This window comes from Aquila chrysaetos, chromosome 12 (assembly GCF_900496995.4).
Source record: "Aquila chrysaetos chrysaetos chromosome 12, bAquChr1.4, whole genome shotgun sequence".
In the NCBI taxonomy this organism is placed as follows: Eukaryota; Metazoa; Chordata; class Aves; order Accipitriformes; family Accipitridae; genus Aquila; species Aquila chrysaetos.
This window is the reverse complement of record NC_044015.1, coordinates 35407313-35433724: the sequence shown is the minus strand read 5'-3', so window position 1 is coordinate 35433724 and position 26412 is coordinate 35407313. Positions and strand designations below refer to the sequence as shown.

The 26412-nt window shown below is 37.2% G+C and overlaps 1 protein-coding gene across 2 annotated transcripts in view; it reads left to right on the top strand.

Moving 5' to 3' along the window:
- The window catches only part of FAF1 (Fas associated factor 1), a 177442-nt gene extending 153376 nt beyond the window's left edge, over nucleotides 1-24066 (top strand). For both annotated transcript variants that reach the window (XM_030032718.2, XM_030032717.2), the window contains exons 16-19: nucleotides 3868-3948; nucleotides 4356-4433; nucleotides 8328-8543; nucleotides 21527-24066. In XM_030032718.2, coding sequence (XP_029888578.1) covers nucleotides 3868-3948; nucleotides 4356-4433; nucleotides 8328-8543; nucleotides 21527-21610 — 459 coding nt within the window. In that variant the 3' untranslated portion in view covers nucleotides 21611-24066. The remainder of the gene's footprint in view (nucleotides 1-3867; nucleotides 3949-4355; nucleotides 4434-8327; nucleotides 8544-21526) is intronic.
- Nucleotides 24067-26412: the final 2346 nt, after the last annotated feature.

The following is a 26412-nucleotide window of genomic DNA, read 5'->3' as shown; positions in this document are numbered from 1 at the left end:
GTTTTTCTTAGTCTTGTAGCTCTGGATGTTACTCAAGAGAACATTTTATCTGGTCCATTGTAACTATCTCATGAATATAAGTGTTTACTATTTTTGTTATGACTTTGCATCTGTAATATGCATGATAGCAAAGAAAATTCACAGCTGAAGAATATATTCTGTGGATAAACGCAATTTTTTGTTTGAAGTATCAACTTTCCATTGAATGAATGTCCCTCCTATTGTTGCATTGCCAAAATGCGAAAGCAGAGATCTGTGACTTTTTCCCTTTAAGGAGCAAAGGAGAGTTGTCTCCTTGTCTCATGCCCAAAACCCCTGGGATGGGGATGGTTTACATTCACACCAGCCTTCAGTCGCTGCTGTGGAGTTCACAAATGCCGTGTAACCCTCATTTCTGATGAAGACTTTTTAAGTGACCCGGGATAAACCGTTGTCTGTTCAAACCTTGGTTTCTTGAAAAAGGAAGATGGCAATTTTGCCTTCATTGCAAAAGTATTGTGGAGATGCATTTATCGATGTTCAGTCGATGCTGCAATTTATGTAGGGTTTAACAGGAAAGTTGTCAGCTACCTCAAGTTTCCTTGATGGATAAGATGACATTTTTTTAATTAATTATTAGTGGTATGACTGTTCTGTTTTTCTTCATGTGTTCTTTGCTAGTGCAGTGAAAGATTCTCTGCAAAATATTTTCTTCCGCTTTTCCTGTCACCATTATGAATTTTCTTTTGTTGCTTTCTGGTGGACTTGAGTCATCCTCATACTTTGTGTGGTTTCTCTAGAGGAAGAGATGACTAAAATAACAAACTGCATTACAAAAAGGAGAACTGCTTTATCTAATGTTTAAAATTTGTCTAAGGTGTAACTCTGAACCAGAGAATATTACAATTTTGCCATAATCTCTGTAGAGGAGGTGGTTCCTCTTGAGTGTGAGCAGTATTAACAAAACACAGAAGTAGATATAAAGAGACATTTCATAGGACTACAGCTGCTTCTTACCTAAAGAAATCTGGATTGCAGATTTGTTTTTAAGGTCTGTTTCAGTAAGAACAGTATTGTTTCAACGTGGTGTAAAGCTCAGTGGCACGCTCATTTACTTTTAGATGTGGCTCACATATTTCTATGAGGACCAGGCAGTCATGCGTAGTAATTCTTCACATTCCTGACATCTTTTTCATAATCCACTTTTAGGATGATGATAACTGCAATGAATAGGGAGGAAATAATTTTTTTTTTTTTAAATGCCTGGAGTTCATATTTAGATTCTAGTTGTAGAATCTATAGCATCAGTATTTTTTGCAGTTATCATTCAGATTATATAATTTAAACCTATTTCAAAAATTCTTCAGTGAAGCGCTCTGAAGGTGAATGAATCCTGTGCTCATCACAAGTAACTTCTAATAACTTCCTGGAGTTTTCTAGACAGTTTGTAAAATGTAAAATAAAAGCCAGTAGTCAATTTCTTATAACTCTGATTAGTATATATTTTTAAGTGAGTTTTAACAGTTTTTATTAATTTTTACTTTTTGAGGGTTGTTTTTGGTTTGAGTTGGGATTTTTTTGTGGGTTTTTTGGTTTGTGGGGTGGTTTTTTTTGTTGTGTGGGTTTTGTTTTGGTGTTCGGGGTTTTGGGGTTTTTTTGGTAAACTAAAGTAACTATATGTTAATTGCTAGCAATCTTTGATGTAGGGAAGAGCCTGTAGTTGCAACAGTTGCATCTGCTCTTCCAGTTTTCTTTTGGGCATTACTGGACTTGTGTGACCTTTGAAATTCAGGTAGTGTGTGAAGTTAGGTGTGACAGATGAAGTTGCAAAACTTGAAAGTTAAATAGGTTCTCTGTGAAATAATTCTTAATATTTTTTAAATGCTTGTCCTCTCGCAGATTACCTGAAGTCATCTTCCTTTAGTAAACTGATTTGGGAAGACAGTTTTGGTTCCACCATTCTAAGATAAATTTATGGTATGCTTATGGAAAGTCTTAGTGTAGATAGTACAAAACTTTTTCCTTTACAGTTACATTCCGTGTATGAGAAGAGTTGGGAAAACCCCTGTGTATTCAAGAACCTTTCCTTATTTTTGGATAACATGAAAATTGGAGCTGTTTAATTATTTCAACACCCCCTCTTCTCAGAAATGGTCTATTAATGTAGGGTAGTTTCTGCTATCAGGTTTGAGTTAATTTTTGAAGGTATTCCATGAGCATAGCACATAAAGCTTATCAAGGTCCAGGGAAGCCAGGAAGGGGAATGGGTTATTTGCTGGTTATTGTCCTTTTTACATTTTGCAAGAATTACTTCTACTCATGTCTTGGCTCTGCTGGACAAAGTGATGGTTTCTCTATCTTCTGTGACTGAAATTTAGGACACACTGATTGTAGAATAATCTCGGGTCCTGTTTCTATAAGGAAGAAGAGTTTCCTCTAAAAAGATCTTGTTACTTTCCAACTGGAGGTTGTATACTTTTTCCTGCAATTTGTCCTTTCCTCTTGTGGTCGCATGCTACTGTAGAGCTTTTTAACCACTAATAAGTTAGAGTTTTGTTTGAGGACTGTCTTGGCATGTTTGCATGACATGATAATAGCAGTTAACGTGTGCTCCTCCCATTTAGAATTGAGTTTTTGCCAAACAGTGAAGTTTTGGGGAGAAAATTGATCAATTTGCAAAATGATTCCTTTATGTGGAATAAACCTTGCAGATGAATGGGAAAATGAACATAATTCTTCAAGAAGCAGTAGGTAGCAGACTTTAATTTCTATGAAACACAGGGGACAGATTACCCCAGTGCAAGTGCTGTGTTACTGGCAACTACAGGTGGCCGTGCTGAGCCCACCAGCAGTCTCACAGCTAAATCTTATTGATTTTTGTAGGGACCAGTGCAGCCTCTGCAGGGCTCTGGGAGGATTATAAGATGTAAGAGGAGTAAGCACAGGGGAGCAGACGCTGTCTCTGGCTCCAGAGGCAGAGTATGAAGCTATTGATTGTACACTTTGCTTTATCAGACATCACCCCAGTGCAGTTATTCCAGCTTTCAGGGATATCCACTTCTTGATCCTCCACCGTGTGGATGATGCCTCGCTTTGTCATTCGCGTATTTTTAGTAAACCTTTATTTCTTTGTGCTGTGATCGTTAATAAGATACTTTGCTAGGTGTGCTGGCTTGAAGTTGGCATGCTAACCTCATGTTTCTTGTCTGCCTGCATCCGTCCATTTGAGACGCTTGAGAGCAGGACTTGCTACTTTCCCATCTTTGTATAATATTCAACACTGTGAACTGAGGCCTCTGGATGACGTTTAATAGTCATGGCCCTGGATGGATCCTGCGGAGGGCTTTTTTACCAAGGAAGGACCTGGGAGCGGGCCTTCCCTCGCAGGACGAGGTGTTACCCGCTGTCAGTCTGAGCGGAGAGCAAGTTAACATCCAGCCTCATCCTCTAAACCACAGTCTATCCTTCCCTATTACAAGACCGTCCAAACGGTCGGCTGCAGGAGCGAAATCCTCCCCAGGCCTACCCACACGTACCCCTCCAGTGACCCCCTCCCCACGTGGCTGGGGCGGGAGGAGGCTGCGATAAAGATGGCAGGGCAAAGAGCCTTGGTGCCAGGTCCAGCCTTCAGGCCAGGACTTGGATGTGCCCATCCGTTACATGGCAATTGAAACGTAGCTTTAGGTAAGTCGTAATTTTTAAAGTCAAGGTCGCCCTTGAGGCATTTCTGAACTCGTTTCTCCTAGCAGTGGTTAGATGAGTAAGGCAATCCAATATTTTGAAGTCACTGGGGTTAAAGAGCGCTGGTGAACATAAAGATATATATCCTATTGGTCCACTGTTTGCTGATATTTTTTGTTTTCTTTTCTTTTCTTTTTTTTTCTTTAGGATGAACGTGAAGCCAGAGAAAATGTGAAAAGAGAGCAGGACGAAGCGTACCGCATATCACTGGAGGCTGACAGAGCGAAGGTGTGTGCAGGGCGAAGCGATGGCACAAATGTCGAGACGGGAATCTCTCCACAGTTGGTGAAATCTCTCTGGTGCAGAGGACGGCCCGCCTTCAGTTCTGCTCTTAAGATGAGGCGGTTGCTGTAGGAGCCGTTGTTGCCCTCAGTGGTTATAAAATGGCACTAGACACAGTCACTGGGAGTAGACTTGACTACATCTTTTTGCTAAAGCAGTCCTGGCCCCACTTAATAACAGAAGTTGGGAAAGGAATGACAGGAAAAGACCACTTAATAAAGATCCTATTTCTTATATTGATTTCTACAGAAAAGTTGGGAAGTTTCTTTGCTTTTATAGAGCTAATGCACATCATTAAACACAGCTGTGGAAAGTAAGGTGATAAATGTGTGATTGCTGTTTGTGTTTATTAGAGGGAAGCACAAGAGAGAGAAATGGCAGAGCAGTTTCGCTTGGAACAAATTCGGAAAGAACAGGAGGAAGAACGTGAGGTGGGATGTTTTACCTTTTCTGACAACTTTTTGAATTCATGAAGCTTATGGACATTGCAACTTTCATTCAACACACATTCCAACTGTAATTCAAAGTATACTTTTAATGTGAACATCTTTTTTTTTTTTTTTTTTAATTAATTTCTTACCATATATATAAAACATAGTGCAGCTAAATCATTTTTATCCATTGTTTAATAGCTTTTCTGTTCTATCATCTGGGTCACAATTACATCATCTGGGTCCGAATTACAGCCAGATATTAGATAGGCCTGCTAACAGGAGATCCATGAAATGAGCTCCATAAATAGTGGAATCTTTGGGAACCTCTAATCTTGTTTCTGCAGGCACTCCTTTTAAAAATATAATACCATGGAGCCCTTTCATTTCTTCCAGGAAGTAGCACAAAGCCTAGCTGCAATTCTGATCAAACAAGTGGCCAAATTTAATTTGGGAGACAAAACACTTTTAAAAAAAATTTTAAGGAAAAAAAAAAAATCCAAAATGTAGAAAAATGAATTTATGGTACATTTTTAAATTTCTAAACAGTCTCCTACAGAACCTTCCTGAGAATGAAAATTGTGTTTAAATGAACATTTTGCGTCTCTAGAAAATAGAAACCATGTGCTGTGAAGAGTACTGTTCCTCAAACTCTGTTATTTTGTAGATTCTCTCAATTTTGTAGATCGTGAGGGCCCCAGTACCTGTCAGAGACAGCTTCGGCAGCCTGTTTCAGGATCTAGGCTAGCTGCTGTCCTAGCTGTGTGTCTGTGTAGGTATTTACATAAAGCATCATGTAGACGAATTTACTTATATTAGTGACTTCCTCTTTTTCATCTCCTGGCAAATACAAAATGTGGTAAAAAGGCTGACATCACAGTCGATTGGGGGTTGTCCTTTGACTTCTAGGCATATAAGATTCTGTGAGCAGGTTGCTAATGAATACAAAGCTATATCAGCATCCCTATTAAATATATATATTTCCTGAGTATGTTTCCAATATTATATCAAATATAAATAAAATATAAATATTAGAAATATTTATTCATTTATATGAAATATCAGAGTTCCAATATTTTTGGTGGACTTAGTATAACTTCTGTGCTTTGACTCTCATGGATTATGGAGATTTCAAATTTGGAATTATATTCTCATTTAATTCTCCACTTAGCTAAAGTCCTTCGAACTCATGGAATCCTGATAAATCACAGCCTTGCTTATTCCCCCTCTACACGTCACTTAAATGTATACTTGACGTTTCAGTCTTGTGTACGTCGCTGATGTATGAAAAAATTGCATTATACAACTGCAAAAAAGTTGGCTAAGAACACATCTATTATTCCCTGAGATGAATCCAATAAACAAACCATATGAGCAATGCATTTGCATATATATTTTTCGAGCAAGATAATCGCATTAAAAAATGTGAACCATTTAAGCATTCAAGAACCTTTTAAACAGTACTGTGTTGTAAATACTAAATTCAGCCCAAACAGTAGTATTCAATGGTTTGGGAAAGATGCAGTCCGCTACTTCTTTCTTATCCTACAGTACCTGATGACTGACTTAGCTCCTGTTGTTAACATAAGCCAAGAATGGAAGCTAAAACACAACTGAAGGAGCAGTGCGCAAAACTGGACTGAGAGGATTGTGTCAAGAATAATTGTAAGATGGCAGTTCTGGGAGGTTAATAGCAATCGAACATAAATCAGTACTGTAGCAATAACAGACTGTTGAGCAATCAGCTCATGCTCAGATTCAAGAAAGAAGTATGTTCTTTTTTTTTAAGTAATTTTGCATGCATAGAAACAATAATTAATTCTGCTTTATTTTATCTGCTCCTGAACCTTTTCTGATACCTTGGCCTTTTGGAAATCATTTTCTTACGCAAGGGCTACAAGACTGGTCCATGTTATCAAAATACGCCTGGGCTTCCCTGTTCTAATGTAGAGTGCAGTAATGAAAATAATAGGATCTGTTTGCTTAGCAGAACAAAAGGGATTTTAACAATAATGTTTACTAACGCTCCCCATTTTCAAGTATACAGATTACTTATACTGAATTGTTCTGCAACAGTGTTTACTTACAGAAGTGGCTTTATGTTCAGTTCGTATATTTAAAATCTGACTATTGAGCTATTCACATACTGAACATCTTTTTATCAACAAACTGAAATTGCTTGTTCAGGTCCAAGAGTTATTAGTGTGATCCATCACATCATTGTTTTCTGACTTGGTTTGCTGGTACAGAATATCCATTGTAAATTGCCATTTTATGTTGAAGCCTTGGAGCCTAGTTACTTTGGGGAGCGACGCACTCTTTGCACAAAGAAAAGAGCTCTAATGAGCTACTGTTGTTTATTTTTCTATAATATAATTGATTGGGTTCAGTAAATAATGTAGCATCTGTTGTTATACTGTGTGGGGAAATGTCAAAACAGAAAGATAGTAAGCAGGTGGTTGAGAATGGAGAGAGAGAAAATTAAAATAGAATCTATTTAAAATATAATCTCATAGTAGATGAGCAAAAATGAACTCAAGTTCTATGTATAAATATTTATACTGAGATATAATTTACTCAGAGGCTCGTGTGTAAGAAGTAGACTATTTAAAAGCCTTCGTAATCTTGCTTCTGCCCAGTCCTTTCTCTTTAATGTAATCATCCTCCATCAGTTTCTGTTGACCTTGGGGAGGGTTTCAAAGGCACAAATAGCAACTGTGTATCTTGAAAGTTACTTGAAAATCTGGGTAAATCCAGTGCCTGACTGCCTCCTCAGTTTGGAAAATTGTCTTCTAGAGGTATTTTGGGGGAGGCAGTGTGGTCATGCTACTTCTTCCATTCATTGACATTCTCATTAACTGCTGCCTTAAGCGAGGTGATACTATAACATGGCTGCTTTCTAAGTATGATCTAATTTTTAACAGATGCCAATGCCAGTCCATGAGTACCCACAGCGCTCACTACCCTCAAAAATCAAGCCCACCTCATTCAGCAATCTAATATAAGGCATCAATTTTTAAAAAAATACTTTTGATCAAAGTATGAATGTTATAGTAGCTCCCAGAGGCAGAGGACAGAGAACACAGACTCAGCTCCTGCCCTTAAAATCTTGACATCAGCAGTATACACGATGTTAGCAGGAAGACAATCATACACATTTTCAGACATGTAATGTCATTGCAATTTGGGGGCTGATTTCATGCAAGTTGTTGCAGAAAATGTGCACACCTGTGCTTGGAATCATCTTCCTGGAATAATAATAATAATTGCTCACTTTAAATCTTAAAGGTCCCTTTTCTGTTCTCACAGTTTTCTTCTTTGACCATTCCTACTTTTATATGTACTCTATGTATCTAATGTACCTTCATGGTATTTTTAATATGTCTTTTAACAGTGTTTTAGTTTATTTATAGTAAATCTCCTGCATATATTTCTTTTTACTCTGAACTGCCACTAAGGGTCTTGTCTTTGCTGCAAATGGTCAATTACTCTGTGCAAGAGGAAGGCAATTTGATAAGTGCATTTAAATAAATACTTTTACTGCCTTTTAATATATACCCTTTAAGGAAGCAATTGGCCACTTGACAATTAGTCTCTCATTCAAATTTTTTCCAAGGCTTTCTGCCAAATGATTAAATTGCTTATCCCCATCGTGCATTAACTGTAGACCTAATAATATGTGTTATAAAGAAGGATTTATTTTAATTAGTTGTCTGGTGGGCTGTTATTAAGGAATGAATAAAAATGATTTTGTCATTGAGATATAAAGCACAGCTATGGCTCTGGAGCACTGTGGCACATCTTGAAGTTCTAGAAGAAATAAAAAGAAAAGCTTTCTGTCCTTCTCTTCTGTTGCTAGCATTGCAACCTAAATGGTTATTTTTCCTTCCTCAGGCTATCAGGCTCTCTCTTGAGCAATCTTTGCCTCCTGAACCAAAAGAGGAGAGCACCGAGTCCGTCAGTAAACTGCGTATTCGGACGCCCAGCGGAGAATTTTTTGAGCGACGTTTCCTGGCCAGCAGCAAGCTGCAGGTTGTCTTTGATTTTGTAGCTTCCAAGGGATATCCTTGGGAGGAGTACAAGCTGCTGGGCACCTTTCCGCGGAGAGATGTGAGTAAATGTACCTTTCCAGAATAAATACGACCGCTTCTCGCTCCTGTTATGTTAGATGACCAGTATGTTGTAACATAGAAGGTAAAAGATATGCCTGAATGTGTTAGAGTGCTGCCAAGCTCTGTGGCTGTAAGCAAGCCAGGTGCTAACCTACCAATGCTATCGTATGTCACATACAAAACTGCGTTGTGAAATCTGTTTCCAGTGACATTGTAAAAAATCCTCCCCTTCTGAAACAAACAAGTTGTGGACCATATTCAATGAAAACTGCATTAATATGCTGAGCCAGCATTGCTCATGTCCTGTTTTGAAGGAAGCCACATCGCTATTAGTACACTGTTTAGGTCTGTTACGGGCTGGTACTTCTGATTTTTCTGGTTTTCCCATTTTGATGCATTTTTATGTTATGAGCAAGGAAGGCTCAGTGTCAGATAGTATACAGTTATAAGCTAATCAGTACATTCTAATAAATTATTCATCCACCTGTTACATAATACCAGTAACTAATCATTTATATCTCCTACCTTGAAATTCTAATGATGTACCTGCTGTGACCGATTTTCAAAATCAATACTGCCTACTGCTTACAAAAGCTAATTAAATTCTGCAGATATTTATGTGCTGGTTACTAAGTTTCTTTGAAAATATACCTATATGTTTTCTGCTCTATTACAAATTAACTTTCATTTCTTGTTTAGCCATTGTTACAGCAAAGGTAAATGTCAGTGGGTCCAACTGTGCAGCAATTACCTGGGGCCCTGCATAAAAGGCGAAGGTAACAGGCACTATAGAGATGACAGTACAGAGCCAAGCAATAATGGGTGAAGTTCAGCAGCTTTTTGGCTGTGCTGCCTCACTACTGCAAACGAGTGGGGGCAGCTCTGGATCAGTCAGGGGTTTTTTTGCTGGGGGCACATCCAGGTGACTGGTTAAGCCATTTTTCATCAAAGGAGCTCAGTAACTTGGGTTGCTTTTCCATTTTGTTTCTCATCACTGCCCCTGGAGGAAGTTCACTAGGAATAAGGCTCTGATTGGTATGTTTGCAGTACTGTTTTGTGACAGGTACCTCGTGCTTTGTCATCTTACTTGTAAGTTATTTAAAGTGGCATAAATACTCCAAAGGGGAAGAAAATAACATCCTTAGCAAGCATACAACCTTGAGAGTGGATGTGATTTCTGACAATTTTTGGCATAACTCTGTGAACAGGATTGTGGTGCTTACAGCTTCTCTTCCACCTTGTCTTATATTGAGAATCCTAATCAGTCAGACTGAAAAGCAGCATTTAAGGAATCTCATTAATCACTAATTAACTTTACTCCTTAAGCATGTAATATCATTTCCAGTAAAACCAAAGGCTAGAAGAGTCACCTGTGTTTCCAGAATTACTGATTGTTCAGTTTACTTGACAGAAGAAAACCAATCTTTTACAGTCTAAACAATGGGTTTGTGTATTTTAAATATTTTGCAAGTCATACCTCCCTATCTGTAACATATTTATATCTCAGTACATATTTAATATAAAAAAACCTACAAGTATATTACTCTAACTTTTTACATTTGTTTTGTACTTTAGACTGGCTGTTTCTGTACATAACCACATTATCATCATTATTAATTTTAGTCCTCTGTAACAAACTCAAAAATTGATCAGATGACTCACATAAGAAAAAATTTTAAAAGGAGTAGAAAAGAAAAAAGACCACTAAATTAGAACGGGCTGGTATTTTCAACACATTTGTGAAACTGTCAGGGAGAAAACACTGAGGCCAAGAAAGGAGAATTTAATGGCAGGATACGGAGCTGTTAGTCTGTCACGTGGGAATCAAAGACCCTGTCATCTTTTTTCTATGATTCCAACCTAATAATGCCATGTATGAGGAGTCACATAAATGATTCATGCCAATTGACTCAGTGGCCGTGTATGAATCCGGTTGCCATTGTGACCATCAGAGCTACAACAGACAAAATATAATCCCCAGGGGTTTGCTAACCACTGAGAACTATAAATGACATCTGCAAGTTCCCCAGGTTTGGAAAGTTGGAAGTGTGCGCTCCATAGACAGATTTTTAAAAAAAAAAAAAAAAAAAAAAAGTAATTGATGAATGCCTTGGAAGTACAGTAAAAGTATTATTCATTGCCTTAGGCTTCATGGTATGTAGTCTCTTAAAGATACACTGTAAGTTGCCAAGACCCTTCTGCTATATGATACGTATCACAAACATCCACTGAAATCTGTGCAACAAGAACAGAGCACTTGGGATGCTTGTGCTCCAGAAAACAATAGCATTTAAAATGTATGTTTGTATTTAAACTATACATAACGTTTTTGAAAAAATATGTTTGAAAGTATCAATTACTTTGCTGGAGTTTTTGCTGCAATAAGATGAAAACATGTCCTCTCAAGTTAATATTTTTTCTTCTATCCTAATCTGTATTACAATAACATACACACACCCCAAAATGTTTCTGTTTTATTGAAACAAGGGGGTTATCTTCAATCAAATCAGCATTTTCTTGTGGTAAACTTGTTAGAGCATTTTTACCCGCTTCTCAAAGCTATCAGTCCTGATACAGTGTTGTTGAGGTATTTTTACTTCTTTGGTAAATAAAAATTCATTAGTTCTTAGTTCTATGTTCCAGTTGCTTACACAGATATCCTTAGCTAACTTAAAGTTGGTATCATAACCCTACTGTAAATACAAACTTCTACACATGAGTAAATACACAGATTAACCTTTTCCAGACACTACTTGTAGATTTTAAAGCAGCAGTGACATTCCAAAGCAGTTAAGCACATGCAGTCACTTGTTATTGGGTCTTTGTCACCAACTGTGTTGTTCTTTCTGCTAGCACTGAAATTAGATATTAACCACCTCCTCTCTCAGAACCTTAACCAAGGCAGCACTGCATACTGTGCCGACAAGTGCGTATCACATGCGTGAACCTGGGTCAGCAGGTAACTTGTACCTCCAACTTTGAAAACATTTGGCAAGCGCATCTTTCGGAGTGAAAAGCTGTATTACAAGTTCTTTGCGTTATTCCTAAATGCGTCTGCAAAGGCTCTATGGAAGCAAATGTGTGCGCTGTTTAAATGTATGTGCTGATTTTAGAATTATAGTTCCCTTTTTTCCAAGAATCGCTCTAATCTTCAAAATGCATTTAACTATAACAAAAAGAGCTTACCCTAAGCATATTAGCGTGCTCAGTCAACCCTCTTTTAAGCATTTCTGCTAAGTCCCTTTCTCTTAAAAGCCTTCCCATACACTAATTTCGGGAGTCCTCTGGATCTGCCAGCTGCAAGATCCACCTTTTCCCAGTACCCTGGAGATTTCCTGGAAGATCAGTTCCTCACTTCCTTCTGTGGTGGAGATCTGCAGAAGTCTTCCTAAAACTCTTTAACATCTTATGGAGCGGACATTTCACCACATTTCAGGCAAGAAGCTGAAGTGTACCAGGTCTAGCTGAAACTATAGGAGGAACATGCAGAACAAATTTACCCAAACTGGGCTTCAGCCACCCTACTAGGATTAATGATATGTTAGTGAATGTTTTATGGTATGTCTCAGAAAGGGAGGTCCTGGCATGCTTTCTCTTTTGAAAGACTGTTTTTGAAAGACTGAATTTATTACTTTCTTCTGAAAAATCAAAATTGTAACCTATAATTTCTTCTGCTCATTTCTCCTTAAGGTGGAGCATTAGTTATGTATTTGAGAGTATGCCTTTTGCAGACATGGTATTAGAGACTTAAGCTCTTTATTTACTGTATCTGGAAGCCCTGGTAAGCCAAGACTTCTACAGTATTTCACATTTTATTTTCCTGAGCCACAGCTTAGGATCAGGTGGCAGTTAAGTCACTTAAGGTTATTTAAATGCATCTAAAATGTTGCTTAATAATTCAGAACCAGTTTGCTCTGTTTAGAGTATTAAGATTTTTTAAATCCTTTTAATTAACCAATTTCAACAGCAGTTTAAATAAACAGAAACAAAAAATCTGTCTCCCTTGAAAGGGCAGAAAATAAATTTAACTCAAATTGCATGTCAGTTTAAATTAGGTATGATCAGGATTTCAGTAAATTTAGGGCCAGCCAATTCTTAATATTATATGGGAGTATAGAGTAAGATATTCCTCCAAACCTAAATGTGATCATCCATTCCTCTGCTCTGGCAGGAGTAATCCTCTTTGATGCCCACAGTGGTGAAAATAACGCCACAGGACAGTAAGTTTAGCTGCAGCACTCGGTACACATAGTCATGTGAGCAGGTAACTATCCTCCTATGTTCTCCAAAAGGTGATGGTAGAGCATGACCCCTATATTGCTATGCCAGGTGGTTTGGCAATTTTGTGTATCAGTTCTAGAAGCCATTCTTTGTAAGGACTATTCTGCATTTCACCCATTGCAAATGACTTCCTTCAAATAACCTACTTTTAAACTCATTAGGTGGTGTTTAAAGTCTTTAAATAGTTCATGAGATAGTTATATGTTCAGGACCATCTCTGGCCTTTAACATTCTTTCCCCTAATCATCATCTTGATAGAAGGATGGAAGAAAGATGTTACTGTGAGAAAGGATTCATGCAGTGTCATGGTTATTCCTAACAGCACTTTTAGTAACTTCACAGAAATCAGGAAAGTAGCTTGAATATCTGTCTTACGGCAAAGGATGATTTCAGGTGAATGAAATAATTTTCTGATATGTTCAAAAATTTGACAATGTTTTTGTAAGTTCAGGGAAAATTTAATATGTGATCGATGTACTTTTTCCAGTCATTTCAATTACTGATATTTATATTTCCTACTGCACAAAATAGTAGTAACCTGTTTTAATTCACATAATTCAAAATTTTTCAGGTCAATAGAGATCTGGTGGTGGCATGTGTTTATCAGCTCTGATCTAGTTTACACAAGGCCACAGCCACCTACAAAGGTAGACGTGCCTCCTCTTGTCATTTAGAACTGTCCTTAAGTCAATACTATCTGCCCTTGTCTGTCCTGTCTTTTCAGGATATGTTGTTACTCTATTTATTCAAGCAGTTATGTTTAGTTTAGTTAAGACACTGAGAAGTTGCCTAAGCAAATTGGCCATACCAGACTAGCATATTCCCATGCCTCGTTTAAAAGCATGATTTCTGATCGTTCTTCCTGATGACTTGTAACAGTAGAACGATTGGACAGATTAACCTTGAGTGCGAGAGGAATGGACCACGTGCCATTGCAGCCAGAACGCTGAAGCATTTGCAACCCCTCTGTGTTTTACTGCTTTTAACAAAGCTTGTTGCTCAGAAAGAATAGTGTCACAGTCTTTCAGTCAGCACCTACAAAGGGAGTAAGTGATATTCTTGCCCTGCTGAGGTCAACGGCAGTACTTTAGAGAATATTGAGTAGATTTTGCTTCTTGAAGTGTGATGTTTACTTTTGTGGAAATATAATTTCCATATAGGCAGTCAAAAATTCTGTAAGTATTACAGAAAGATTTTTGATAATGTTTTCTTCCAAGACAGGCAGACTTGATCTGTCTTTTCAGACCTGGTGTCTTTGCATAAGGAACTGTGCTATCCAGAGAGAAAGACTGAAGCCCTTCATGTATCAAGTCACTGAAAGGAGATGGAAGGAATGTCTTCCTCATCTTGTAGATGTAAGCTTATTCTAAAAAGAAATAGAATTACTTTCTATAGGTCAATATAGTTTCTGAGCTCTTACAATAACTCTATTTGAATACGGGGAATGTGTAACCAATTTCAGGAAATAGGTGTGCATTTCAGATGAGCTATTTTACTCAAGACTCACTAAAGTAAGCAAACATTCACCACAACACTGAATACTCAATGCGGTATGTGAACTCTCAGTTGAGTCATCCTCATTAGTTAACCCAATGACTAATGCCAACCATGTGATTAATATATTCCACCCAAGCACATCCCTCTGACCAAAAGTGTTCTTTTATTCAGCACTGCCCTATTTTACAAAACATTTATTTCAGCGGAGACACGTTATTGTTCACAGGAAGATGCCTTAGTTAAGCCGCAGAGCTTTGCTGTTGCATATAGCATTATCCAGCATAAACTGGCCCTAAGATATTTTGTACTTTTTCCCCAGAATTCAGGCTTAATGTCAATTTTTTGGGCTTTTTTTCCCCTTGTAGGAAGAAAATGTAATGATAAAATATCAATCAAGAGCCTTTGTAATAGTATGATACTAAGAATGCTGCATCTGGTTACCAGAAAATTTAATGATCTCCTGCTGTTTTGGTAATTGCATAAGTAATACATCAGACTAAATCACCAAAGCAGTCTTAGGCGCACTTTTTATTCTCTTTACCTATCTACCAATCACAATGTTATACTGTAGATATCATTCTGGTATCTGAACATCTTAATCCTTTGAACTTGCGATAAAAATCCTTTTGGATTGGTTTTCCATGCAGTTATAATTAAGTGCACATGAATCCAATCCTGGGTCATTCTCCTGTGAGTGACTCTGTTCACATCCATTCCCCTTTGGGATGTACGCAAAGCAAAGTTCTTGCAGTTCATTTGGAGCACTAATTGTATTTAAATGTTTTCAAACTTCTAGAAGATGTGGCTGTTTGCCTCCTTTCAGGTCTTCATCAGTATCCACAGTGAAAGGTGTAGTATTTCTGAGGACATGATCTTTCTTCTCTCTAGCTAGCACATTTTAAAATAATTAAATACACGAATAATTGTTAGTTCGATATAAACACAGTGGCAGCAGTGCCCACAAGTAACGGACTGTTTTGCTCCTTGGCACAGCAGAAAGGGTGTTTAACATACAAATGCTCTCATCTGTAAATGCCACTACTTGAACCTTTTCTCTACTCAGCAAGAAAACTGAAAGTAAATAGTGTGAAGGAGCAGGTGATGGAACTCTTCTCCCTGCAGGTCCTTTGTCAGGAAAAGACCCATTCCAGGGTATTCTGTTGGCTTTTGTTTTTCCAAGAAACCACACAAAGAATTCCTAAATAGATCAAAGATTTCAAACCAGAAAGAAGGAAGGGAGGAAAGCAGAATATCTGAGGAGAGCTTTACAGCACCTTCCTCTTCCCTCAAAATCTGAAGTTGTCCAGTCCAGTGGATTGATGATTAGTGTTTGTGGTTTTTTAAGCTTTGTTCTACAAACAGAAGGTATTTTTCCCAATCAAAAAATCAAATTTTCATGTAGAATCATGAATTCATAATGCTGAACTTTTAAAAAGCACCAGATAGTCCAGGCCTCAGTATACAAATATAGCAACACTGGGTTTGGGCTTATCCTTATTATTTACACTGCCTGCCATTATGCTTAGTATTTTAAAAAACAGAGGAGAACACAGTTGCTATCTCAATTTACTGTCTAAAAAGTCGAGTAATGCAACTCAGGTTTATAAGCCTTCACTGATTGGAATCTAGGCAGCAAATTCTTTTCTGATATGAATTATGTTAAGTCAACGAAAATTTACACTATGTAAAGACTGGCGGCATCTCAGGTATCTCAGACAGCTGTACGGCTTTTCTAGGAAAGAATAGAAAGCATGCTCAAAGTAGAGGATATAACATCACAATTTTCTGTTTTATCAACATCTGTTACTTTGCTTAGTAAATGTATTTTTTAAATATGCTTAATCTAAAATACTGTTTTGAGAAAAATCTTCAGAGAAATAAGATAGTAAGAGTGTGACATATCTGGATTAAAGCTTTGTACTTAGAATGAGACTAGAAGTCTTTGACATATTTTTCCTTATTTGTGACGGCTTTCTTCAATTCAGATGTAAATTATCTCCAAGTTTATTCAACTAAACCAGATCTAATTGCATATATTTCTATAAAGTAACCCTACTTTTGTTTGTTGCTCACGCTGAGCATATTATCTCTATAACCCACAGATATTTCAGTAGGTAGAACGGATTCACTGTATTTGTTTGTGTGTCATTCTGAAAATATAGGTTTTTAAACAGATCTGGTACTTTACCAGGTGTGCCTTTAAGTAATTTCTATTGCATTTATACTTTAGGAGGATTAGGAAAGAGAGTAAAAGAACTCTTTGTCCGTTAGATTCATTAAATGTATTCATGCGTGTGTAAGTGGTATAGAGGCTGTGCTACTCAGGAATCAGATCCCTGTCCTAGGGTGTAGAGAAAGGTGAAGGGTGTGATATTTACTGCTTGTGTAAGTGTCATAATAATTGTGTATTTGATTCTTTTTTTTTAAATGACCTTCCTGGGCATTAAGCCTTTTTTTTTTTTTTATTTATCTTTTCCCTGCAGAGCTAGGGAGGGTAAGGAACCACACCTTTGAAATTGTAAAAGTACAGCTGTTCAGGATATGAATGTGTAATAGAACAGACAGGTCAGCAAAGGTGAAGACAGAAATAATACAAAAGTTATTCTAGAAGGAAAAAGACTTTGCTATAAAAATGTATTAAAATGTTGTTTAAACTAGTATTAATTTTTTATATTGGGTTATTTAAAAACCCAAGAAATTTATTCAGAATAAAGCGTAAGCAGCTACTACATTCTTACAGGAGAAATGTAAGAGTTAACATTACTATCTTTTGGTTTTGTGCAGACTTAAATCCTTCAAACTTCAAAGAGCCTCAGAAGTACTTCAAACCAGCTAGCTAGCGCTTAGTTGAAATAATTACTACAGAATTCATTTAAACAACTACCTATTAAAATAATAAATTTCCTGTGCACCAAACCAACATTGGTTATATAACACAGCTCTTTAAAAGATGAAGTCTTAGCTCCAGTGCACCAAAGCGTAAGGTCCTGTAAAATTGTATCCACAGTTGGAAGACAAGTACTGTTTTACCAGCTTAAACCTATTTCAGTGAAACCGAAACATTTCGCAGCTCAACGGCAAGATCTAACACCAATAGAAATAAGGTCCTGTTACCACCCTCTGGTCACGTTGCTAGAAGGAGTCTTCCCTGAAGAGAGGGAGTGTTAAAGGTTGCATAGAAAGGCATTTGCCTGAAGATGAAAACTCCCAGGGCACTATCTGCTTTGGCTTTGGGACAGCCCTGAATGCGCATGCACGATATTCTACAGAATTCTGTGAGCTTGAATATTAGTAATTTTGCTGTCACTTGAGTTATACTCTCTTAGCATCTGAACATTGTGTCCTTCCTCTGCCACCCTCCTCACTATATAAACTTGGAACAACTTAGAGTCTCTTTTTAAGGGGTTTTAGTTTACATTTCATTGTAATATAAAGTACTTACCTTAGCTAAACCAGAAAAAATACTTTTAAAATGCGTTCACCTCATCAGGTGGTATCACCATGTGACGTGTGAGTGGACTTTTAGAGTGCATGCCTATGACTGGTAGAAAGTCAGTTATTGTAGAACTTGAAAATATAGAGAAACACTATGCTTTTAGCATTTGTTTAGGCCTTTTAACAAATGCCGAATGCTTAACTTGGTGAATTTCGCAACCTTGATCAAGAGAGTGTTGATTTTACCACATGGTTACCTATGTAATCTCATTGAGTTCAACAGGATCAAATCAGATTCAGTATATAAACACACGCTTAAATGATTTCCTGCATAATTGCTAATAACATAGAAGACGTCTTTAAATAATAAAGGTATAGGGGTCTGGGACAATGTAACTTCTATAAGGTGCAGGGCTGTTTTGAAAAGAGCAGCATGCAACGACATCAGAGCAAAGGATTGTCAGCACTGAAGTGGACTCCAGAATTTATCCTAATGGTAATGAAACAAGGAACGCAGATTTAAATATGAAGGTATTTTATACTTTGCATTATGAAATAATTCATGTAAATTTAAGTGAATAATATTCATTATTTTGGTGGACACACCTTTGCAGGCTACAGCTCTTCCAGGGTCCTTTGATCTCTATTACGTATCATTCTTTAGTTTTTAACTCTGTTTTAAAACACTGTAAGTTACAAAGCATCTTAGGTCTTATATTTCATATATTTACAAGAGAAACCATTTCTTTTGGTAGGAGGCGTGTTCACTAATAAGGGTTCTATTCTTCGTAGTAAACAACATATTTACAAACCACAAATAACAAAGTAGAAGCTGCAGAAGGGTTATGGTGTGATAATTAAGTACAATGGCGACCCATATGAACAGAAAATGCCAAGGATCTAAAACAAAGCAACAACAGCTTTGTTTGTTGACAGATGTAGGAGCCATATTGTTAGTTAATTGGGTAATGGTGTAAACATTTGCAAACTCTGCTGTCCCTCAGTGAATTAAGCAGCACGCTGAAATTATGGTGAAAAGCTGCACCGTCCTTTTGCTGCAGGTACTCCACAATGCTTTTAGCTAACCTTCTAAGTATGAAGACATTGGGGGACATCAGGTGTTGTTATTATTTAAGGTACTTGAAGTTTGCAAACCTTAGACTAGGATATGTATCTTGAATTACACTCAAGTGAATAATAGGTTTCCATGTGGTTACAGTCTGGAAAATTGTGTTCATTGCCTAGGCTTGCTTTCCAGATTTTTGTTTTTCCAAATGTAGAAGAGACTTGTTCTGTCTTTCCTAGCTTTTCTTGCAAAAAAAGGTTGCAGGATTTGAAAACAGAGAGGTCTAATTAGCTACTGGCTTGAACTGCAAAGAAGGAAAATTGCTTCCCTCAGGTGCACAATACTTCATATGCTGTGAATTGCAGAGACCCCTATTTACCTCGCTTTCTGTGCCTATGTGCAATAATGGACTGTAGCAGAATACCAAAACATTAAAAAATGCAACAAGATACTTAATTAGCTTACTTCTGTAATCACAAACTTAAATGCACTACTTTGGCTGTTTTTTACATAACAGGTTTGCTTTCTAAGATAATAACCTTTCAATAATTTAAGCAGCATCTGTGCAGGAATGCATAATTGGACTGTAGATAATAGGAACCTAAAATTGAGTCTGGTTTTTATAAATTATTTTTCTCTTCAGACATTTAGCAATAGCTCACCGTGGTACATGAAGTTTAAGAAAACATGTTCCTGCTTTGGGAATCAAAATAATGCATCTGTTTGGGTTTTTGTTTGGGTTTTTTTTTTTTTATTCTGTTTTTTTTTTTTAATTCTGTTGCAGTCAGAGAGGTGAAATTACATTGATTTCAATGGACTTAGGAAGTGATAAGCTTTTAATATTTGTTTAAATAATGAATTTTCTGTAATTATCCAATAAAACAACAGAAATACAAATATATTTTAGGTTTGTCTGATTTAGTTGCGGGGGGGAGAGAAAGAGGAGCAATACTGTTTTTGTTAATTGGTAATAGGATTAGTAAGTTATGCTTTTAAGAAAAAATACATCACTGTTTCTTATTCATAGTATTTGGTATGCTTTTTGTATGTTTTCAAAAATAGCTTTAGAAAGCAGTGGCATGATATGATCATAGATAAAACTAATTTAACTTTGGAAAAAACGTTTATTGCTATGCATTTGCATTTATACCTATAGCATAAGACTAATGATCTATTATTCACAAGCAAACTTCTGATAACTAGTGTGCTCACACAGCAAAATAAACTAAAACAGAATTACCAGGGAAAGTAAGTTTAAAAATGGAAGTGAAATATTTCAGAAAATGATAAGATTAAAAGAAATAATGTTCATCTTTCTTATATGAAGCTTTGCAGTAGTCTTCTGAAGGATGTCACAGCATTGGCATGTAAACCTGAACATCTGAAAGACACTAGGAGCCTTGTCATTATTTTGTCTATATAAATAATTATATCATGTAATATTTACAATTAAACCTCATTTTCATGGAAGAGATTTATCCTATAGGCAGCAGGCTAGCTTCTAAACAGAATCCTCAACACAAAAGTTTCTTTTTTACTATAAACTGAGAATTGCTTATGTGCCTTAAGTGAAAGGCAGTAATGGGATAGTCGGGATGTTGAGCAGCTTGCAGGGTTTGGTGAGAACCTGCAATTCTGAAGAACTCTGGCAATAGCGGTGCAGATAGTGCCTGTATCGTTATTTTCCAAATTGCCTGGCATTTAACTCTCACTGGAATTCTGTATGCCCACCTGCACAAGTGATTGCCTAAATACCTTTACAAATCCAATGAGGAGTCAGGATTCCAGGGAACAATCCTATAACACAAATGTACACGCGTTAAGTGTCTACCTAAAGGACATACAGACACATAGTACTTATAATGCATCTATATATATACACACGTGCATAGTAAGTGTACGCTTCAGTAGTTGGGTTGAGATGCAGTTTCACCGTATGGTGAGCTGAATTAGCATCTCACTCCCAAAGAAAGAAGAGGGGGGCCCTGCTTCCTCCCTTCTACTTACTGCTTAGTGCTTTTGCTACTTCCTTTGCACTGGATTTGGTGTTGACTGGACTTGTGTGTTCACCAGTTAAACTCACTAGCATGACAGAAAAATAACCAAACAAATAAAAGTGGACAGTTTTCTCTCAGCCTAGGTTCCTTGAGGTGGCTGATAAGCATCACAGTGAGTGAAAGTTAGGTGCTTCACCATGTGACTTGGAGCAAGAAAGGGAGTAGGAAAAGAAAGGCAGACTGAGTTTCCCCTTTGAATGGAGAGATCATGTTGGCTTGGCTATGCTGCTTGCACCATTGGTTTGATTGAAATTTTATGATACTTATCTAGGACTACAGTTTTATTTTTCATCTTAATTCATGTTCTAGTAATCCTTCCAATCATGTTCTAGTAATCCTTCCAAAAGATCTTAACTTTGACAGAAACAGATATATTCACGCATTGGTTTATGGAAGAAAACCAGACCTTCTTGGAATTAATGTTGTGGATTCTGTTTATTGTTATGTTTATTGTTATTACAAAACAATAATAACACACAGAATACAATATGTATTTCTTAATCTGCATCCTGGGAATTCATACTCACAACTTCAGTTATCACTGATAGAGGGACTCAAAAATCTCCCCAGTGAAAATCTGCCCTGTGAAGATAAACAATTCAAAAAAGTCTACTTACACATACCTTCTTGTTCTTATCTTTACAGGTGACCCAGCTGGATCCAAATAAATCATTACTGGAGGTAAAACTGTATCCTCAAGAAACCCTTTTCCTAGAGGCAAAAGAATAGATCAAACAAGATTGTAGGACTAATCATCCTTTGACAAGCCAGAGGCACAGCATCGAAAGGAAGACTTCTATCAACACCACCTTGTACTATCATCCAGCTCAATTCAGTGTCACAACTTTGCCTCTTGCAAGAATCCTGAAAAATTGAAAAAACATAGCTACTTAGTTTCACATACATGAGTATATGTTTCCAACCTCATTTAAATGAGCAGAGGATAAAATTCTGCTATGAACACTGAACATTTATGACTCTGTTGCTCACTTATCATCCAGCTTTTGTTATAATTAATGCACTGTTAAAATGTGAGTGATTGTTAAGTAGAATTTTTACTCCTCAAATGCCCCTTTTCCACCAAGAAATCTTGGACATTTCTGCCTGTACTTTTGACACTAGAATGCTGTATATTTGATATCTCGCTGAGCCAGTGCTCTCATATATATGCATTTTATTTCTGTGTTTGAATTTCTACTTTGTCAACTAATTTAAAAAGGCAGAAAAAATTAACGGGACATTCTCAGCCATGGAAATTTAACAGTATTATAGTAGAAAGCATATAATTTTTGTTAGTACTTTCTGACTTCTTTGATAAGATGTAAGGTTTTGTTTGAAGAATATAGTTTGACATATATGCGAGATATTTATTTACTGGTTCTGCTTTGGGTCTCAGTTCTGATTCAGTTTAGGAAGTATTTTCCATTACATTGCAGTGTGTGAAACTGCTTATTGCATGATGTGAATATTTAAATAACATTAGAAATGGCCAGTACCAGAAACCTGGTATCTTGCCAACACTTCAGGAATCAGCTGATATTGAATATCAGCTGTTAAAAACCTTTCAAATACCAGATACAAAAGTTCTTTATTTCTCATTGTGAAAGAAAGGGCAGTTCCCGTTTTAGCAGTTTTCCTTCATTCTGGCACTTGTTTGTATCCTGTTACTCTACTGTTTTAAAGCACCTTGTTTGTTTCATCAAACAATGCGTATCTTAAGAGGTGGTGTAATAAGAAATCTGCCTTATTATTGCACACTTTGGACATTTTAACAATAGATACTGATCCCGTCTCAAATTAAAGAAAACCTAGTTCTCTTGTCTGAAATGTATGCACCAGCTACCTGCTATCTGATGTGGAAAAATCTGGTACTTTAAATTTCTCAACCACAGAATGAGCATACTGAGTCTAAGACCATAACATACACTTCATGCCAAACCTGGATCAAAACTGGTTTGGTTAATTTTTTTTTGTTGGTTTTTTTTTGGGTTTTTTTTGTTTTTTTTTAATCTCTGGGCTTACAGGATAGTGCACAATAGCACTACAGAATCGTCATCTGCTAATCAAACTTTTTTTTTTTTTTTTTTAAAGCCTGGCACATTGTTTTCCACATATGTTTATATGTAATTCATAGTGTTTATCGTAGCAAAATGAGTTCTGATTTAAAAATTTTATACTAAGCAAAAACCAACTGCACACATCTTGTAGTCTTTCTTTTTACTTTGGAAGGATGGTGATATAAAATTAAATGTATGCCTATCATTAGGGTGTTAGTGAAGCTGATATATTGTTACCTTTACCAAAAACGCAAATTTCTGAGCGGGGAAAGCCTTATTCTACCTTTTGTAATTCTGTAATTAGTGAGTGCTACATCAGACACTTTTAGAAGTGAAGTATCTATGACAAACAAAAGGTTTGGAAGTGTAAGCAAATTCTAATCATTTGCAGTTCACAAATAAAAGCATTCATAGCCAATAGAAAGATAAATGTATGTGTAATGGAAAGCTGAATGCAGACACTTCATTCTGAACTTTTGTTTTCTTACAAAAAAAAAAATCCACTATGTTTATTAAATAAGAAATTAACATAGGTTGCAAATTGGGGTGATGCTGTTTCTACAAACAATCACAGTAACACATACAGCAGGATTTTAAAGTGATGCATATCTTTTTTTTTTCAGATTAGCTCTTCCTTCTAAGCTGGCTATTGAGGAAAGGAATTGCTGAAATACTGCTACAGAAAGCAAAGCGACCTTTCAGCTAACTTGTTTATATTAATCTGTTCTGTTTAACTTTTGTTTGATCTCATCAGGCTGTTTTTTCTCACTCAACTTTATTTCTGTATTTTGACTATATATTCTTTACTTTGATACTAGTTTCATAAAGTTATTAAATGTGGCTTGAATATTTGTTGAATTTGTTGAAGTCAGTGCTCCCAGGGTTTGTTTGCCCTTTTTTTTTTTTTCCTAACCTCCTTTATTATTTTTTCCCTCCCTTTGTTCATATTGCAAAATACACTGTCATTACCAAAATGTTCTGGTGATAATTAACTGGAAGTGTTCAAAGTGGTGGCATTACTGCCCTCTGATATAAAGATATCAAGATCAGTACACAGGGATCATTCTGCCACAGCGTAAACAAGTGTATCACTCTCTAAATAAAACATTTATGGTTTTGGTCCTTAAATACTTTGGGCCTGATTTCAAGAAGCAACCATCTAGAGTCACCTTTCTGAATTACATCCTCAATGCAAACCAGTCCCTGTGTAGAAACATTAATATTCTATGCCATCATTTTCTGCTCTCCTAAACCATGGTATTCACTTCATATGCTCTGCTGGCATGGTTAATCCTCTAGTCAGTCTACAGACTAATTTTGTAATTCAGTATTACCCTAAAACTGTAACACTGTTGCTACAGAGCATATCCCTGATTCTACCTTTTTATCTTCAGGTTCTTCACGTTAATGGCTTATCATTAACGTGATTTATGCATTAGTTTTAAGTCTTAAGGAATTACTGTTAATGAATGGAATCCTGTACGATGCGTCGGCTTTCATTATTGGCCTTCAGAGCATTACGGTGAAGGTGGGGCGCGCTCTGGCTTTTGAAGAAACTTCCCGCCTATTGACATTGGTGTTTGAAATCGTTATTAGAGAATATGCAGAACACAAGAGTTTGCTCTGCACTGTCTGCATACACACTCTTAAATTTAGCGAGAGTGCTGAGGGCGTTTCTAATGGACCTACGCTGGGGGTTTTGTTTATTCTTTTTAATGTGGCGGAGAAGGACTTTGGCTTTCGTAAACTGTACCTACTCAGTGACATTAGAAACTTAAAATAAATTTTCAATTACAGTAATATTTCTACTAAAAAGTTACATGATTTCACTCTTCCATATGTGGGGAAAACCAAAATTGCCATGACCCAGATTCACAGAAGGACAGAAGCACTTCATTACCCAAGCCTCACATCCAGACTCCCTAAACAATGCACAGGAAGATTTAGGTGCCTTAAAATGGGGTCCGCAACAAGCAAAAAATACACAAGTAGGTCTCCAAACAAAGCAAAGCAAAAACCCCACATGTGAAGAGTCACTACCAGGCAGACCAGAAACTGCTCAGAGCGGTCGCTGAAGATGGAGATGTCTTGCGTATGCCGTTCCTCACCGGAGCTAAGGCTTCCTACTCTCTGCTGGCCCAGGGCAGCTCCCTCCACTCAGGCTTCACAGCACTGAGACCGTAGTCAAGGTAAGCACCAAGTGCTTTCTTCCAACATCTGACGAAGCACAGGATAGATTTTTATTTCGAAACGGTGATGGTGGCCTTCTGAGTCTCCCCTACAGTTTTCACTGAATTTTACTTTACACTGAATTTCTCCCATATTGTGAGTCTATGGGCCTGAGGAGAAACAAGCCCCTATGTCAGACATTTCAGAAGACTACTTCAACACCATCATAGTACAGGCTACTTTTAATATGCATGCTCTGTCTGCTGTCAAAGCTGTTTCCCAAAATACAGAACTCTTTAAGCTCATTGAGAGAGAAGGTGCAAGCAGGAGCACCAGTCTTCAGGCTAGCAGATGGGTGCTTGCCTGGGATGAGCTATCCAGCCCTTTCCAGTGACTGTTCGTTGCAGTCACTGGTCTTTTCAGACAGATGACCTAGGAGGAGAGACTGAATGTTGATTCTGCACTCTAGTTAGATTTTCTTATTCTACTTGTATAAAAGAAAAGGCAACAGCAGTAGTTTTAATTATATTTTTTTCTGTACAGGTTATGAAAGAAAGCAAAAATTACTATATATTGTACACAGCGTAAACCATTGTTCACTACCTGAAACCATTTCATCACAGATGACAGAGATGGAGGAATACCAAATTTAGCACTAAACGCCTCAGGATCCAGGCAGTTTTATACTCAACTTAATCTGGTATAAATCTGCGCTGCTGCCAGAAGAGCCACCTCTGCCCCCATCTTGCACTGGGATCAGGCAAACTAATCTAGTTAAAAACTACCATTTTTTTTCCTGGAGTAGTTTTCAGACTGATCCAGCTTGCTGAGTGGCCGTACGTACACCAGCACTGACAAAAAGCAGAAGGTGGAGCATGCAGGGGGTGAGCAACTGATGATGAGAGGGAGAGGAAGGCAGCGCTGCTCCCTCTAACAGCAGTGCTGATTCATGTGGGATTATATCAGTCGTGGTCCTCGAAATATTTTTTGTATGCATTGTTATTACCTTTACATTTTACATTCATTTTTTAATTTCAAGCAAATTAAACAAATGGTACAAAGGTTTTGCTGTCTGACGCTTCTATAAGTTTTGCGAAAGTCGGTAGCCCAGAATTCAGGAAATAGGAATCCAGACAGAAGGTACCTTGAGTGTGTTCAGTGAGGGCAAGGCTCACTCTAGATCTAACTTACCAGTCGCTACAAACCTGAGAGAGCAGCCCGAGTACCCTACCTGCAGGAAAAAAGTTTCAACGGGATTTAATGTCTCATTACATACCAGAGAATTCGCTCCTTCATCAGGGCTTT